Raw genomic sequence first — 17,723 nt, forward strand, 5'->3', positions numbered from 1 at the left:
AAGCCAGCCCTGGTCCTCACAGGGTGGCGGAGGGCGAGCCTTCCCTGTGAGGGTGTTATTCAAGAAAGGGTGACTAATTCCGTGACCAGTGAGTGAGTTGGAATAGGCGCTGGAGCCAGAGAGACCTGGGTTCGAATCCAACACACTCCTGAGGCCTTAGGCCAATTTCTTAATCTCCCTGAACTTTACTTTGCTACTCAACCCTCACCACGGGGTCGATGGGAAGATCACAGGAGATGAGGAGGTTCCCGTCTTGTAGCAGATTCCTAGGAAGCATCGTTCCTCTCCTGTCTCCCATATCCTGCTCCTCAGGGCCTTGCTCCTGAGCCGAGGTTCACTCTGCAGCTCAGAGCCAGTGGGTTTGGTCTGCACAGCATGTCCCTTATCCCCTCACCTCCTGCTCAGCACTAGGGGATGCTTTCTGTTGTGGTTCAAGCCTTAATGGAATTTTCAGGATTGCCATTGCCAAATCCTTGGGGAGGTAACCAACTTAGATTTTCAAACGGGAAGAGGGAAAACACAGTAAGAGAAATCATGAACCTGTGAAGTTAAACCTTCCGAACTTGGAGCTTCGATACAAGGGAGATGATTTCTACTTTTTTTAAATTTTGGAAACATGGTGCCACTAGAAAGAAAGGAAGTGGAAACGACTCCTAGGAGAAGTACTAGCATATGTTTCTGTGATTTAACAGTTTCCCGTAAAAAACGTGTAGCTATTTTAAAAGCAGACGAGTGACTCATGGTATCCAGCAGCAGCAGTCCATGTGATGGCAGGAAGCATGTTCTCTGGGGAGGCAGGCGTGGGTTCAGCTCCCACCCCTATCGCTTACCAGCTGTGTGACCTGGAGCAAGTTATACATGCTCTCTGCATTTCCTTTTCCTCCTCTGTGAAATGGGTTTTATAAACACAAATGACACAGTGAATGTAAAAATCAGTGCAGTGCTGTCCAGCCATGCAGAAAACCCACAACTTGCCTATTAAATACCTGGTTAGTTACATTTGTTGCAATTCTTAGTAGTTTAATAGGAAACTTCTAAGGCTATAAATTTTCCTCTGATTACCACTTTGGTCTGATCTCTTAAATTTTGTCACATAGTGTTCTTATTGTCATTGCATAGTCTTTGCATAAAGTTTTTATTTTAGATTTCTCATTTTTTCTGTGCGAGTTCCTTATGAGTGTGTGTTTAACAAATGCTTAGATTTTTTTCTATATTTTTTATTAAATCCTAGATGTAAGGTCAAAGAGAACATATTATGGCATTTATATTTTGGAACGTATTAAGCTTTTATTTTTAATAGACTAGCATATAATCAGTGTTTATAAGCATTCCATGAGTATTTTAAAATAATTGTCTTTTTATTTATATAACACCAAGCTTTTAATTGTTACTTCAGTTCAGTTCAGTTGCTTAGTCGTGTCCGACTCTTTGTGACCCCATGAATCACAGCCAAGCCTCCCTGTCCATCACCAATTCCCGGAGTTCACTCAGACTCACGTCCATCGAGTCGGCAATGCCATCCAGCCATCTCATCCTCTGTCGTCCTCTTCTCCTCCTGCCCCCAATCCCTCCCAGCATCAGAGTCTTTTCCAATGAGTCAACTCTTAACATGAGGTGGCCAAAGTACTGGAGTTTCAGCTTTAGCATCATTCCTTCCAAAGAAATCTCAGGGCTGATCTCCTTCAGAATGGACTGGTTGGATCTCCTTGCAGTCCAGGGGACTCTCAAGAGTCTTCTCCAACACCACAGTTCAAAAGCATCAATTCTTCGACGCTCAGCTTTCTTCACAGTCCAACTCTCACATCCATACATGACTACTGGAAAAACCATAGCCTTGACTAGATGGACCTTTGTTGGCAAAGTAATGTCTCTGCTTTTGAATATGCTATCTAGGTTGGTCATAACTTTCCTTCTAAGGAGTAAGTGTCTTTTAATTTCATGGCTGCGGTCACCATCTGTAGTGATTTTGGAGCCCCCCAAAATAAGTCTGACACTGTTTCCCCATCTATTTGCCATGAAGTGATGGGACCAGATGCCATGATCTTCTTTTTCTGAATGTTGAGCTTTAAGCCAACTTTTTCACTCACCACTTTCACTTTCATCAAGAGGCTTTTGAGTTCCTCTTCACTTTCTGCCATAAGGGTGGTGTCATCTGCATATCTGAGGTTATTGATATTTCTTCCGGCAATCTTGATTCCAGCTTGTGCTTCTTCCAGCCCAGCATTACTTAGATACGTTCATGTAGAACACATACATACATATATCTATAGATACATGTATATGTATATATTTTTGTATGTACATACATATGTGCACACACGCACACACACATTCTGGAAAAGACATACCAAAAGCCACCTCTATAGTTGTGGCTTTGTTGAATCCACTTTTGATTTTTGGCACTTTTTTGCTTTGTATATTTTGGTGCAGTATCACTTTGTGCATAGAAGATAGTAATCATTAGCTCTTCTCAATCGCCTATGCCTTTAATTAATATCAGCCATTCCTCTTTGCCTCATTCAGTGTGTTCTGCCTTCAGTTCTGCTTTGCATCAGCACTTGTGCACTTCACCAGTGTTATGGGTTTAGTGGCAGTACTCTGGAAGGGGGCTGCTGGAAGGCCATGCCACCGGTTGTCCACGCACACCTCGAGATTCTGAAGTGTGGCCCTCAGCAAGCCAGTCAGCTGGACCACGCTGCACAGCCAGTCCTCTTCGCCCGTCTCTGGTTAGTCAGCTTGCCCCCAGTTCCCCTTGGGGTGATTCCCTGAGGCTGTGCTGAGGCTCCCTACTGGCCTATCACAGCAATGTTTCCACATCACATGTTATTTTCTTATTAAGCACCCTTAGCAGGAGAATTCTCTGTCTAGCCTTACTTCTTTGTACCAAGGACTATTGCTTTTTTGATTTCTTCTTTTGTTCCTTTATTTATGATTTGGGGGTGGGGTGTGTGTGTGTGCACGTAAGGAAAGATAGAGAAACAAACAGACTAACAGTTAAGTGAATAAATGAAAACCTGAATTCAAACAGTGTTCTCATGGGTATGACACCTTAGACCTATTAAACAGCAGTGGTTGGTAAAACACAAGTATTCATTCATCCCTTTCGTGTCCTGTTATTTTCCAGCTGGGTTACAGGGACTAACCCTTGTTGCTGGAAGAGTGTAGGAACTCAAAATGCTAAAATCTTGCCAGCATTCATTTTGGTTGTTGCTCAGATGTTTGATTTACGGTTGAGCAGTTTATGTGAACAGTTAGTAGTCGGGATTGGAATTGAAGTCCAAATCATATTGCAGTTTTCCATAATCACCGTGTACCTTCTAGCAGAGCAGTTCTGTTCTGTGCCATTCTGATAAATGAACACCTTCCATCATTAAATATCTTCTTTGATTTTAGGCATCTATCTTCTGGATTTAATCTACATTGATTCTGCGTATCCTGCCTCAGGCAGCATCATGGAAAACGAACAAAGATCCAATCAGATGAACAATATTCTCCGAATAATTGCTGACTTACAAGTTTCCTGCAGCTACGGTTAGTCCCCCTGGTTGTTGGGATTGTGAAATCTTTTGGGTGCAGCACATTATCAGTGAGAAAGTTCTAGAGACCAGGTAGTCCCCACCCAAGGCTCTTCGTTTTGATATCCTGAGCATCAAATGCGTGCTGGATCCATTGCAAGCATGTTTGATCGTCAAAGACTGTGCAGACTAGACGTTACCATCCCTGTATCACAGATGGGGAAACCGAGGCTGAGCATACTGTGGTCACCTGTCTAAGGGCACACACCTAGTCAGTGGCAGAGCCAGGTCTCATCGATGAAGAGCTCTGTGGGCAGCTCCTGGGTGGCTCTCCTCCAAGCAGATTCTGGGGCTCCTCTATCATGTGGTTCCACCATGTCCCACGGTGCCAAGTCCTCCACGGAACTCTGCATCCAGCTGGCAGATGCAGAAGAAGAGAGAATCATGTAAGAATGGGACTTCTGGGTCAGACTTGCACATGGCACTCATTGCTTCTGTCCAGTGAAGGTAGGAATGCAACATAGCTGTGGGCCTAGAGGGAAAAGAGCATTGACTTGGTCAACAACTAGCCAGGCTCTCCCACAGGTGACCAAATCCAAAGGGTGACCCTGATGATGTGCATCTGAGATGGATGGAGGAGATATTGATGGAGACGCCGATGGGCCAGCCACGTGGACACTGGGGAATAGGCTCAGCCAGGAGTCAGGTACCCAGGTCCTCCAGGAATGGGCCTGAGTGACCTGGGCACCATGTGGCAGAAGTCACAGGGAAGAGGGGAAGGGTGGTACAGCTGCAGTAATGTGTCTCCGTGGAGCAGAGCTTCACAGGAGGGGGAGGAGTAGAAGTCAGGAAGCAGCAAAGCAGGAGGAGAAGAGACCAACCCTACCTCCAGCACATGGGGTGGGAGAAGCCAGCTGCCTCCACGTGGGAAGGCCACTGGGGGGGGCGGGCACAAAACCCAAAGGTTCGCTCAGGAGTACCCCCTCAACAAACACTGCGGGGCGGGGGAGGGGGAGGCCGCACTTGTAGACCAGCTTTCCTTCTGCACAGAACGCAGGAAAAGGCCTGAGTTCCCAGGGCCCTTTCCACTTCCTGGGGGCTCGGCACTGGTCATGCTGGCCAGCAGAGCAATTACAGGCTTGGCTTCAGCATCAGAAAGATGCGGCTTCATGTCTCAGCCCTGCTTCTTGAAAAGTCTGTCTCCTCTGAGGTTTTCTCATCAGTGACAACAGGGAGGTGTGTGTGCCAGGCCCTCGCCCCAGCCTTTCATCAGAGCTCAGGAAACGCTCACTCTTACCGCTGTTCTGTGTACCTGTATCTTCCCCCTCATCAGCATTGTGAAGCAGGGGTTCTTATCCCCATTTCAGAGACCAGAACACATTCAGAAACCGAATGACCCGCTGAGAATCTCTCAGTTACTGGGCAGAGTCATCAGAGGCTCATCTTGGCACCCAGATGCACTGCCAACCCCCTCACCCCTGCCCCAGGAAAGCAGCAGCCCTTCCCCACCCTATTTTCTGCTCCTCTGCAAGGCCTCCTCCACTGCCTCCACCTCCCTCCTCAACCAGTTCTGTCCCAACGGGTGGAGAATGGCAGAGAGGATCAGGGAGGGTGTGGGGACCCCTCAGAAAGAGTGCAGTGACCATGATGGTCTGAGGAGAGCACTTGACATGAATCAGCCTGGGCCAGAGAGACAAACAGCGCAGTGTGGCCGAGGCCACAGGTGACTCAGATCAAAACTTCTCAGTGGAGTGACCTTGCAAGTTATCGTGGCTTCCTCCTCTGTGCAGCTTATTCCTGGAAATGAGGCAGGTACAAAGGTTGAGGCCAGATGGCTTCTAGAAATCACCCAGTGCAGAGCCTGGCACAGAACAGGTGCTCAAGCATCGAGGCCCCTCCCCATCTTCTCAGGATGCAGCAGCCAGGCTCTCAGGCTGCACCCGAGTCTGGGTTTGGGTTGCTCACCAGGCTGAACAGGATCCATTCATTCTTGTCACATGGAGCCGGTGGGGTGGGTGAGGGAGACTGGTCCAGTTATTCCAGTGGAAACCTGTTTGAGGGCACGCATCTGGCTCTGGTCTTTGCTGGAGGCCATCTTTCCCCACCACACCCCCTGCCAAGACCCATCTTTGCTCAGCCAAGGAACCGTGGTGACCTTGGGGTGTGGGGTCTGTGGCCCAGCCATCTGGGGGGGCATGCCTCGAGGATCTGTGCCCAGTGCCCAGCCCAGGCCTGGCCCAAGGGATCATCACCAACTGTTGAAAGACTGCCTATATGTCTCAGTCCCGTCTCAGGTGGGGCCCAGAGACAGGGAGAGACAAAGACGGGGAGAGACTGAAGCCTCTGGGTCTTCTTCTCCTGCAGACCACCTCACCACCCTGCCCCACGTGCAGAAGTACCTGAAGTCCGTGCGCTACATTGAAGAGCTCCAGAAGTTCGTGGAGGACGACAACTACAAGTGAGTGCCCGCCCTGCCCCGGCCACCTGTGCAGCAGCATCCATGCCCCCACCCCAGCACGTGAGTGTTCGGGGCCCTTGGACCCCACAGAGCCCAGAGCGGGGCTGCTGAGCGTCTCCTCCCACCCCAGTCCACCCCCCCTAGGCCCCTCTGGACAGAGGATGGTGTTCCATCAGCTTCTCGGCGTGGCTTTTTCCAGTGGGGAGGGTAAAATTGGGGCTCCACGGCAGTGTGTGGTGCAAGCTTCATGCTCCAGGTTCTCATGACGGACTCCCCACTCAGAGCGCTGAGCGGAAGGGCAGCTTTCTAGACTCATCTCCGCGCTGCCAAACAGAGTTCTCAAGAGCCTGTTCACGGACGAGGCAGCTCCCTGGGGCCCCCACTTGCTGCTGGACTCTCGCCACCTGGCGCTGGTGGAGGCTCCATCTCCATTCCACGCAGCCCATATAGAATACACCCAGTTCCCATGAAGACCCCGGTGGGCCCTCTGGCCTCGTGTCCCACTCACCTGCTCTGGCTTTCAGTTCTCTCTTCATCTGTGGCAGCTGGGAATTTATCCAGCATTTCTATGTAATTAAAGGGAGAAGAAGGACTTTTCATGCTGAGTCTGTCCACCGTATTTTTTTTTTCCTGCTGAATTGTTATTGGAGTATAGTACCTTTACATGTCCCCCATATTGATTGGACATTCTTGGCTCATTTTGAGCTTGAGGTCATCTCAGAACCTCAGGGCTTTTCACACGGCCTATTATCAAGGCTAGTCTTGGACATCATGTAATTGATTGATTTCCCCCCTTAGCGCCAGCTTTGCATGTGTTCTTTTAAATCTTGTCTTATTGGTTGCGTCCAGTAAAGCGTGCATAATCTCTTTGAATCCTGCTCTCCAATATATTTTTTAATCTTTTCCAGTTTTACATTTAAAAATGAGGTCAGCTTGATGATTTGCTCTTCATCTAAGTGGCTGGAAACTGTGGCCACTAGGGGCACCTTCAGGTTACCCGTTTTCATTCACCAAGCCCTTGGGAATGGCTGTTGAAGTAACACCACCCCCGCCAGCTCTGCGGTAGTGGATTTCAGCCCTGGCCGTGGGCCAGAGATACCCAGGAAGCCTTCTAGCCTCCCAGATGTCTGGGATGGGGCCTGGAAATCTGTATTTGTTTCCAAAGCTCCCCACATGGTCCTCCTAGTGGTTGGCTGTCTTTAGAAATATAGAGGTGATACCTTTAGTTGTTATTGTACAATATTTTGTTAAAATAGAATGTAATACATTTTGATCTGTTACATAATCGTAACAGCAATAGATCAGGGCCAGAGATGACCATTCAAATTATGTTTGCCACAAATTGCTCATTGTTACTGACAAAGCATTTGCTGTTCCTGAAAAGAGTACCCTGGAGTGGGAAATTATTCCCAGTTAGGTTCTGGGATAACATTTTCCATTCGTGTGCCAATAATTTTATTAAAAAGACAGTAGTTTTTCATTAACACTAATATACTTTAAGGAGAAAAATGGTCCATAAATACTTCTAACCATGAGCTAATCCTTGGACAAGCTGCAAATTGTGAGTAATTACGCCTTCCATTCTGAAGGACAATGAACACCCCTAGCACTTAATGCCTGGATTTCACAAAGGCTTTTTGTTGTGGTCCAAGTGGGCACACCCAGGAAGGAAGGCTGTGTTCTTGTCCCAGGCCTAGACCACTGAGGGGGTCCCTTCGTAGGAGGACCCTGGATCGGAGTGGCAAAGGATGCCTGGGGCTTGTGACTCTGCTGGAGGGACCCACACCCCATGGCCCAGTGCACACCCAGCGGCTTGATCCCCATCTCCGAGGACACAGGCTTCCTCTTACCTTGAAGACATTGTGCCAAGGAGCCCAACCAGTGTTTTGTCTTCTTCAGTCTTTCGTCTATTTTACTTTATTTAAGAAAAATTCCCCAAATTCCGGCCACTTGAAAAGCATGACTGTTGGCATTAAATGAGCATTATTCTGAGCCTTCTTCTGTGCATAGAAAGTGCATATATACACATGGAGAAGGATGGATAGATGGATGGATGCAAGAATAGAATTTATTGAAATTGGATTATACTGCACTTGCTATTTTTTAATTAAAACAACTTCAGTTTTACTTTAACCAGAAAAAGGAACTGAAATAAAACATAAGGAATTGCCACTCTTCAGATAAACATTTCTCCACAATAGATATTATTCCCTAAAAGAGCCTTCTAAGATTAACAGAAGAGGTCAGCAAGAACATGACGAGGTTGAAGTCCCTAAGTTCTGTTTTAACTGGATTTCCATGGTGAGCAGGGCCCATTGACTAGGTCATAAAAGATGAGCTCGTTAGCAAGCTCCACCTGCCCCCTTCACCTCTCCTGTACCACCTTCCAACTCCTCCTTAGTTATCTTCTTGTTTCTCCAAGTTTGTAACACACACATCATGTTCAGGAATTATGATTCCTACTCTTTAGGAATCGTTTTAGTTAAACGTTTTCAGTTCTTATCACCTGTCGCTTCTCCATTCCTGGAGTCTTTATTTTAACTCAGTCCCTTATTTAGCTGGGTTTCATTGTGAAGTAGGTTTGCTCAAGTCCTGCACACTCTGATGCACGTCTTTCGTGAAAACATCTGCCTCTAACTTGCTGGGCTCCTTGGTTTCCCTCCCGCAGGACACAGAGAACCTGCCCCACTGCCGTCTGGCACTGGGTGCTGCTATAGACAAGTCTCAAGCCAGTCTAGATTTTTCCTCTTGTAAGTGACTTGTTTTGTCTACCTCGTGGGAAGAATTCCTTAAAGTTCAAAAGCCTCGCAAGGGGAATGCCTCCTAGTGGAGCTTTCCCTGGAACGGCATATGCTCTTTCTTCATCACAGAGGAATTCTTTTGGTTTCTATCTTCGACCACTTCTTCTGCGCCATTTTTTGGCTTTTCTCTCTCCGGCATTCCAGGAATCCATACACTGGGTGCTATCTGCCTTTCATCTCCATGGACTTCTTTCTAATGGCTGTAATCTCCATCTCTTTCATCCTCAGTCACTGGGGTTGATCTGTTTCTCCTTTGGTATCCCTTCAGTCCTCTTGTTTCTGCCCTTGGTTTGTTCCCTGGGGTCTCCAGTCTCCCCTTTCATCTTTTGTGTTCCCATCTCAGTTTCCAGGTTTGGTTCTATACAACCCAGAGTCTCAAGCACCTGGGGGGATTTCCCCGTGTCCCCTGGGGCTGCCCTCTGGGCCAAGCGATCTGGACAGTGCTCTCTTCTCCCTCTGTCCCCTTTTTCTGTGAGGATGTTTGAGTTGGCCCCACTGTTTCTTTCTGTTTTGCTCCCACGTGAGAGGCTTCCTCTGGCTAGTCCACGGCTCTGATGGAAGGAGGTGCCGTCTGGTTCTGCTGCGCTGTGTGGGATGGGCTGGTTTTCCTTCCGCTGTGCTGAGAGGCACAGGGGTTCTCATTCTCTGCCCTCTGTGTGGCCTGGGGGCACTCAGGGCTCCAGCTCCTTGGAGGCAGGGAGCAAGCCATCTGTTCTAGAGAAGGGGACTCTGTTAAAAGGCCTTCATCAGTGTTTCCTCCATCTAATAGGGGGCTGAATCCCATTCCAGAAAGGGATACCCTCAGGTTTCAGATGATGCACCCCCACCTCCCCCGCCGCACCATGGAGACTTCATTTCCATCAGAGCATCCCCCATGCCGTCCACCCACCACCCCATCCGTGTCTCTCCCAAATCTGGAGCCGTTCAGACCCCCTGAGAAGTCCGAGGTCAGGATGGGAGCTGGGCCACACGATGGCTCTTGTTCAGCTACACGATCCACTTTTTCTTTCCCTGGCTACAAGTTCTTGAAGTTCATGCCCCCTCCCTTGTTAAGCAGCAGCTGGGGAGCTCTTTTACTCCTGAGTGTTTGTAATTGTTTATTGGTCTTGTTGGGTGAGGGAAACTCTGGCATCCAGTTTCACTCTGTCATTTTCAGCCAGAAGTTTCTTAATCGATGCTTTAAAGAAAAACAATAATAACTACTATGTCATGCCTCTCTGGAGGCATCTGAGAATGCAGTGTAATGATTAAACCCCCTGGCTTGGGGTCAGACAGCCCCGATCCCCTGCTCGGCCAATTGTTAGCCCCGCACATCTGGGGGGAGCTGTGTGACCTCGCTGCCCCTCACTTTTTTCATCTACAGGATGGGAATGGTGTTCCTAGTTCATAGTGTTGTCTTGAGCAGGAACACATCTGTGCCCGGCAATAAGGGGCCATGATTGCACTATTTACTGTGTCTTCCCTAGCCATCATTTCTTGGTCATGGAAATCCCCCGGGGACCTTGGAAAGCTGTGTCTGTGATCTGGAGCAGACCTCAGAGCACTGCTGGCTCCATGACGAATAGCCCTTAGCAGCAGTCCAGTTTCCCAGTTCCCAGCTTGCACATGTCCAGTTCCCCCTCTGACACCCTAGAGCCCATCTAATCCTTTGAAAATCTTTGTTTTCAGACTGTCACTCCGAATTGAACCAGGAAGCAGCTCCCCGAGACTAGTCTCTTCCAAGGAAGATCTTGCAGGTATCGTAGCCCCTAGGGTGGGGGCAGACTCACCAATGGCCCAGATGTGGCTGCCAGGGTTGGCCTTGCCTGTGGAGCCAAAGACCAGAGTCCAGTTTGCTGGCTGGCAGCCTCAGCATCCCTGCTCACAGCCGCCTCCCCCACCCCACGCAGCCTGCCCAGGCTTCTGATCACACTGGGTTCCTATAGGGCACCTCTGGGCTGGGGGCTCCCTGGGAGAGTCTGAGACCCAACAGAGGCAAGATCAGAGCCCAAGCTGGGGGCCTGCACTGGGTGGAGAAACCCAGGACACTCTCCAGGTCACCTGGATGCTTGTCATCAGGCCTCCCACCCAGGCTTGGGGTAACAAGCCCCAGAGGGGTGCACAGGTTGCCTGGGGCGTTTGGTCCCACCACACACACAGGGCTCACCTTCCTGGGGCATCAGTTTTATTCCCATATTTGGGATGCATGTGGCGTCCCGTAGAGATAAGAGGCCCAGGCTTTGAAGTCAAACTCGAGCTGTGCTGCTTCCAGCCCTGTCACCGTACCTCTCCGATCCTCAGTGGCCTCATCCACAAAGTGGAGGTGGAACCAGCTCTCACCTTGAGGGCTGGGCCACTCACGCTTTTAAAGCACTCTGCCCACGTGTACGCGATGTTGGCTGCTTCAGAGTTGTCTCGCGACAGTTTCCTTTTGGTTGTTGTTCAGTCGCTAAGTCGTGTCCGACTCTTGCTGGGGCTGCTCTCTGCTGCTGTTCCGGGCAGGATCAGATTGCAGGCTGGGGTCCAATCGTACTTCCTCCTCCTGGTGTGAGCTTATGTGACACTCACCTGGGTGCCAGGCCGCTACAGTCTTGGACAAGCAACTTTACACCCTCTGGGCCTCGGTTTCCTTACCCATAAGATGGGGATAATAAGCCTCCCATCCCAGAGTCACTGGAATATCAAAATTGAAATGATACATCTGACAGGCGGTTAGTGAGTGGTGAGGAGGTGGCTGTCTCAGGCTTCTGCCTGGTGTCATGGCCCCTGCCCCTGACCTGTTGACCTGCTAACCAACCACTCACTCCCCTTTCTGGAGCCAGGCTGGTGCAGTGGTGCTGCTGTGTCAGGACCCTAGGGCCGCAGGAGGCTATGTCACAGCCTCTCACTGGCCCCGCCAGGCAAGGCCTCTGCCCTGACTCCGGGGTTTCCTCCATGTGCCTTACCTTTCCCAGCCTCTCCGGCTCCAGTGTGTAGGCTGGACCCTGCCCCTAGCCCGCCCCCAGGGTCCCACGGTAACTTAGCAGAGAGACGGAGACGCTGGTTGATCCACACAGCTTGGGGATGCTGCTGTCTACACCTCAAGAGACAGAGTCCTGGCCTAAACTTGATCCTCACAGGGTTCCATGAGCCCAATAGGAAGCTGTCTCCCATGGTCTCCTTTCACGTCCACTGCCTTCTGCACACGGCAGATGACCCACCAGCAGTGACCAGAGAGAAGTTTCTAGCGCTGGTCTCGTCTCTGCCTTCTTGTTTTAGAACCTTCTCCCGCTTAGTCAGCCGTGTTCCTTCCCGATGCTCACATACACCCGACCGTGGGTGGGGGTGGAAGGGATCCATCAGAGGGGTGTAGGAACACTAACCACTCAAGGCTTTTTGTTCCGGAGGGAATGCCAGGGTTCTGGAGCAGAGAGTGGGCTTGGATACAGAGGGTTCTGCCCTTCCGTCTCCTGATCAGTCTGAGTAAGAGTTCCCTGCACCCTGTCCGGTTAGCACACCTGAACGGGATGAGTACATCTCAGGCCTCCCCCAGGTGCCGTCAGGTCCCCACGGCCCAACAAGCTGGAGGATTTATCTGTCTCCAAGTGCCCCAGGTGGAGACAGGAGCCAGGCACAGGAAACTTAACACTGCTTCTGGGGGCCTCCAGAAGCAGACCACTCCCCGAGCCCTGGGGCAGGAAAGGAGGAGCTCCGTTCACTTTTTAACAATATGATATGTGTGTCTTTGGCTGCACCGGGTCTTAGGTGCAGCACACGGGATCTGTAGTTGCGGCATGTGGGATCTAGTTCCCTGACCAGGGATCAAACCCGGGTCCCCTGCACTGAGCATGTGGAGACTTAGTCACTGGACCACTGGGGAAGTGCCTACACTCACTTTTGAGCCCTGCCTAAGATGGAAACCGGTACCAGGGCCGGATCCGGGCCCCCGTCCAGCCTCCTCGAGGTTCAGCCCTACTCTCCTTCCATCCCATCCCCCCTCATCCCCACCTGGCTCCGGTGTTTATTGGCCTTATTGGCCTTGTGAAACCAGAAGCCAGCCAGTTAACTAACCTCCAGCATCAGTCAGAGTCCTGCCAGGAAACAGAATTGCCCCCAGATGACTCACCGGAAGAGACTTAATGAAGGTGAAATGGGAATAGGAATAAATACTTTACACAAGGACAGCGGGGTCCCCAGCACCTCTAGGCTGAAGGACTTGGAGAAGAAAAACTGTTACCAACTCCAACAAGTGCTGAGTCGCAGAGGACAAGTCAGCTCAGCAGGAATTGTGGTAGCCAAGGGTAAAGGAGGGGGAAGGGCGGAGCTGAAATGCCCTGCCGTCTCTCTCCTCCACCCTCCCACCGTATCTACAGCTGGAGCCTCCCGTCAGCCAAACCCAGCTGGAAGCCTGGGGTGAGGGAGCCAAGAGATGCCTCTTGGGTCCAGCCTCCCAAGGGCACCAAGTAGGGTGAAGGACTCATCTGAAGGGTCGGACAGAACACCCCGTGTGCCCACCAAGCCTTGATTTCTCCACCTGTAAAGTGGGCATAGTAATACCTCCCTCAGAGAGTGGGTGTGAGAATTTATTAAGATCACGTGTGCCTGACACAGAACACACCCTCATCAAATGTAACTTTATTAGAATGATGTTATTACTGTCAATGTTATGATTCTGCCTCTGTCGCTGAATCATCACTCGGGTTTGGAGAAATCTTTCCTCCTCTCTCTCCTCCCGCTCCCCGACCAGGTCAGGTCCGCTGTTACACTGGGGAATGACACACGTGGCTCTGATGCAGACCGCTCTGGTTTGTATCCAAGCACAGCCACACAGCCGTGGATGCACTGGCTACTTGCTTGCTATGGCAGCAGAGTTGAGGTTGAGACAGAGACCCTGAGGTCTGCAAACCTAAAACATCCACTACCTGCCGGTTTCCAGAGCCTGCTGACCTTGAGTTACACCCTCTTGCAGCTCTCCGTGCTTCAGGGTTCTTCCCTTGTGGAAACTAGACAGCTTTCTGTGCTTCCCTGTCCCATGTCTGCCTTCCCCAGGCCTGGAATTCCCAAAGCCCCGCATGTGGGGTGCTTGATCTCTGGGCTCCCAGCTGGGCCTGTGGGCACCTGGTTCTCCGGCTGCCTGCTGACTCCACACTCCTCCCAGCAAAGTGCTGAGGCCAGCAGACCTCAGTACCCAGGCGCATCTGCCACTGACTTTCCACAGCTGCGGCTCCAGCCTCGAAGCAGGGTATTAAGGTTTTCATGTACCATCAGAGGGCCCAGAAGTGTCTGGAAGGCTTTAGATGCACTCAGGGATCCCGGCTTCCCAGCCTCGGCTTCCAGACAGCAGAGGGGACCTGCGGGGTCCCTTGCAGGCAGGACAAAGGGCAGCCCCAGGGAGGTCTTCCATGTCTGGCAATTAGATGGGGCTGCATGGCAAGAGCCCGACCAGACCAGGGACAGGAATGTGCCTCTTGCAGTCCCAAGAATGGGAGGAACACAGCCTCCCTCAGCTCCTCAGGAGGGGGCTGGGGCTACAGTCCCAGGCTCTTTCCAGCCAGCAAGCACCCCACACCTGCTGAGGAAAGGCCCCAGGAGAGTCTGTTCACTGGAGGCTTCACATGCCAGGGGCCGACTGTGAGCCAGGCCCCCTGAGGAGCCTGGAGAAGACCTGCCCTCGTGGGCTTCATTCTCGCCTTAGCTGGGGAAGCAAGCAGCAGACAGCGTGAGGAACTGATGGGTGCGGTGGGGGGAACAGCAGCCCCAGGAGGCCAGCGTGAGCTGCCTGACCCCGCTCTGTGGCTACACTCGCTCCCCCTCTCAGCTTGCCGGCCCTGCCTGGGAGACACAGGCTCTGTGTTGGACGCAGCCCTTCTGTGAGGTCTCTGGGGCCTCGGTTGGTATCAAGGTGGTCCCCCGAGCTGCAGCTGCACCCTGCGTCCCTCCGATGCCCCCACACCCCCTTCTCCACTCCCCGGGAAGCGGCCGTGCCAGCAGCTCCACACCAGCAGATGGACAGACTGTGAGAAAGGAAGTGGAGAAACCTTCTCAGTTTCTGGTCTGGGGAGAAAAAAGGCCAGGAATGCCACGTTTTCCATTTCCCCCCATATGTAATGTTTAGCTTATATAAATGAACTAATATTTTCCTGGAGAGCAAAAATCATAAAGAACGTTGACCCCGAGAGAGGGCAGTTGGTGCTGTGTGTGCCTTGGAACCGGTGAAGATATTTCCAGATCTCGTGAGCCCCGCCTCCATGTGGCTGAACCAGCTGACAGGTTTCCTCTGAGATTCTTTGGCAGCAAAGCAACTCCATGGAGAAGCTCAGGCTGGCCGCAGGTTCCTGTACCTTCAGGACTGCTCGCCAAACACCTTTCTGTCTTCCTTCTGTTGCCCAGTGGGTAAAAGCCAGGCAGATCTTGGAGTCGGGCCGACCTGAGTGCAGGGCCAGCTCCAGTGCTTCCTAGCTCTGGGACTTTGGGTGATCGGCGTGGTCCCTCTGAGCCTTGGTGTTCTTATTGGTGAAATGGGAATAGGAATAACTAAACACTTTGGATAAGGAAATGGCAACCCACTCCAGTGTTCTTGCCTGGAGAATCCCATGGACAGAGGAGTCTGGCAGGCTACAGTCCATGGGGTCACAAGAGTCGGATGCGACTTAGCGACTAAAGCACCATAAATACTTCATGTAGGCTTATTTCGTGGACTGTGGCTGGGCCAGAAAAACCCTTAGGCAGTGCCTGGCACACGCTTACCACTCAGGAATGTTCGCTCCTGACCCTAACAGATAGGCTCTGATGCTGACCAGATGGAGGGACAGCATGGCATGGCCAATGGAGCACTGGACGGGGGCACCAGGGGGCCCTCACGTCAGTTCCAGCTCACACTCAGCAGCTGTGCCAGGTACTCTGGCTGCATAACTTGCCCCTCCAGGACCCAAGTGGCACAAAGCGGCTGTATTATTACATGCACAGACTTTTGGGCTAGGAGGTTGGACAGGGCACAGCCAGGGTGGCTTGTCTCTGCTCCATGACAACTAGGGTCTCAGTGGGAAATACGGGAAGGCTGAGAGGGACTAGATGTTGGGGCTGGAACCGTCGGGACACGTGTGGCGCTGGCTGTCAGCTGGGGCAGAACCCAAAGGTCCACATGGCGTCCAGTGGACGCCCACATGGGCTTCCCTGATGTATGGGAGCCTCAGAGTCATTGAGCTCTTGCATGGTATTGCCCTCCAAGAGCAGAGGTCCTCAAAGCATCATGCCATCTGTGTGACCCACCTTGGAAATCATTTAACCTCACTTCTGCCATGCTCTGTAGGTCAGTTCAGTTCAGTCGCTCAGTCGTGTCCGACTCTCTGCGACCCCATGGACTGCAGCACACCAGGCCTCCCTGTCCATCACCAACTCCCAGAGTTCACTCAAACTCATGTCCATCGAGTCGGTGATGCCATCCAGCCATCCCATCATCTGTCATCCCCTTCTCTTGCCTTCAATTTCCCAGCATCAGGGTCTTTTCCAATGAGTCAGCTCTTCACATCAGTGAAGGTGGCCCAAGTATTGGAGTTTCAGCTTCAGCATCAGTTCTTCCAATGAATATTCAGGACTGATTTCCTTTAGGATGGACTGGTTGGATCTCCTTGCACAGTCCAAGGGACTCTCAAGAGTCTTCTCCAACACCACAGTTCAAAAGCATCAATTCTTCGGCACTTTGCTTTCTTTCTGTCGGTCAAGGCAGTCTCAAAGGCCTGCCAGGCCCAAGGAGAGGGCAGGGAGACTGAGCCCTCAATGAGAGTGTCAGAATTTGTGGACTTGTGTTAAAACAAACCACACCAGCTGGTCCACAGGTAGGGAAACAGGTTAAAGATAGTAATAGCTGACACATACTGAGCGAGTACTCCCTGCCAGGCACTACTCTAACCCCATCCCGTGTGCTTGCCTGGTGAATCTACACCTACCTTGTGAGGTAGGTATACCTGCCCTATAGGCGAAGGTGCTGGGTTGCTCCCCCCATCTTGCACCTGGAGGAAGGGGCAGAGCCAGTTGCTGAGCCCAGGGATCTGGACTGGTTGTTGCCTGAATGCAGCACAGGGAAGAAGCAGGATGTACCAGAGGGCCCTGGAGTTCCCTGGGCTCCCCATCATCGGTGCAGTGCAGGAAGCGCCCTGCCCTGGGTGACCACCTTGGTGCACCCATGACGTTGCCACTGACACTGTGAGTGGCATGCTGTCCCAGCATGGTCCTCAGAAGGCTGGGTCTGTGTAAGAGTAGATCCTAAACATGCTTTGGCATATCCTGTCCTCCTCTTGCCCTGTCTGGGACTTCCCACTGTGGCTGCGGAGTGGGGGTGTTGCCATCCCCCCATTCTGGACTTCCCTCTACCTTCCTCGGCTGGCTAACCTCAGGGTCTGGTTGCCAAGAATGGTGTGGGCTGAGTGCCAACTCCGGGTGCTGTTTCCTCTCACAGGCGCTTTCATGGGTTTTCCGGCGACCCCACAGCCCCGTGACCTGAGCAGATGCAGATTTTTTCTGGGGGTGGGGAGGCACTGCACGGGCCCTCAGCTGGTGCCCACCACGTTTCTTACTGCTTGAAGTCCCCTCCAGCCCTCAGCTCCACTCACAGGGACCACCTTGGTCCAGGAGAGGCCACACCTCTCCTGGTCCGGATGAATCTGTGAGTGTAGCTAACCCTGGTGTGGCCACAGCCATGTGGACTCTAGGCCTGAGGGAGGCACTCAGAGTCCCCTGGGTCTCCCAGCTGCTGGGGACATATAGCAAGTTCCTCGAGTGGCCTGGAGACCCCTTACTGTGGTTGAGAAGAGTGAGAGAGCACCCCCATGGGTGAGGGCAGTGACCCCCTCTTACTACCCTCATATTCTCAGAGTGGGTAGAAGACCCTAGGTGAGGGACTCAAGGGACAGGGACCAGTTTTCGCTGGTTCCCTCTGGAGTTCGCGTCTGCTTTGTCCTTGGAGTCTCCCATCCTAGTAGCCCTTAAGGACAA

General features: G+C 51.7%; 1 protein-coding gene across 12 annotated transcripts in view; it reads left to right on the plus strand.

Moving 5' to 3' along the window:
- Positions 1-17,723, plus strand: part of RALGPS1 (Ral GEF with PH domain and SH3 binding motif 1) — a 303,143-nt gene that overhangs the window by 244,853 nt on the left and 40,567 nt on the right. For all 12 annotated transcript variants that reach the window (XM_019970864.2, XM_019970862.2, XM_019970867.2 and 9 more), the window contains exons 10-12: positions 3,394-3,531; positions 5,880-5,973; positions 10,443-10,510. In XM_019970864.2, coding sequence (XP_019826423.1) covers positions 3,394-3,531; positions 5,880-5,973; positions 10,443-10,510 — 300 coding nt within the window. The remainder of the gene's footprint in view (positions 1-3,393; positions 3,532-5,879; positions 5,974-10,442; positions 10,511-17,723) is intronic.

Source organism: Bos indicus, chromosome 11 (genome assembly GCF_029378745.1).
Source record: "Bos indicus isolate NIAB-ARS_2022 breed Sahiwal x Tharparkar chromosome 11, NIAB-ARS_B.indTharparkar_mat_pri_1.0, whole genome shotgun sequence".
Lineage (NCBI taxonomy): Eukaryota > Metazoa > Chordata > Mammalia > Artiodactyla > Bovidae > Bos > Bos indicus.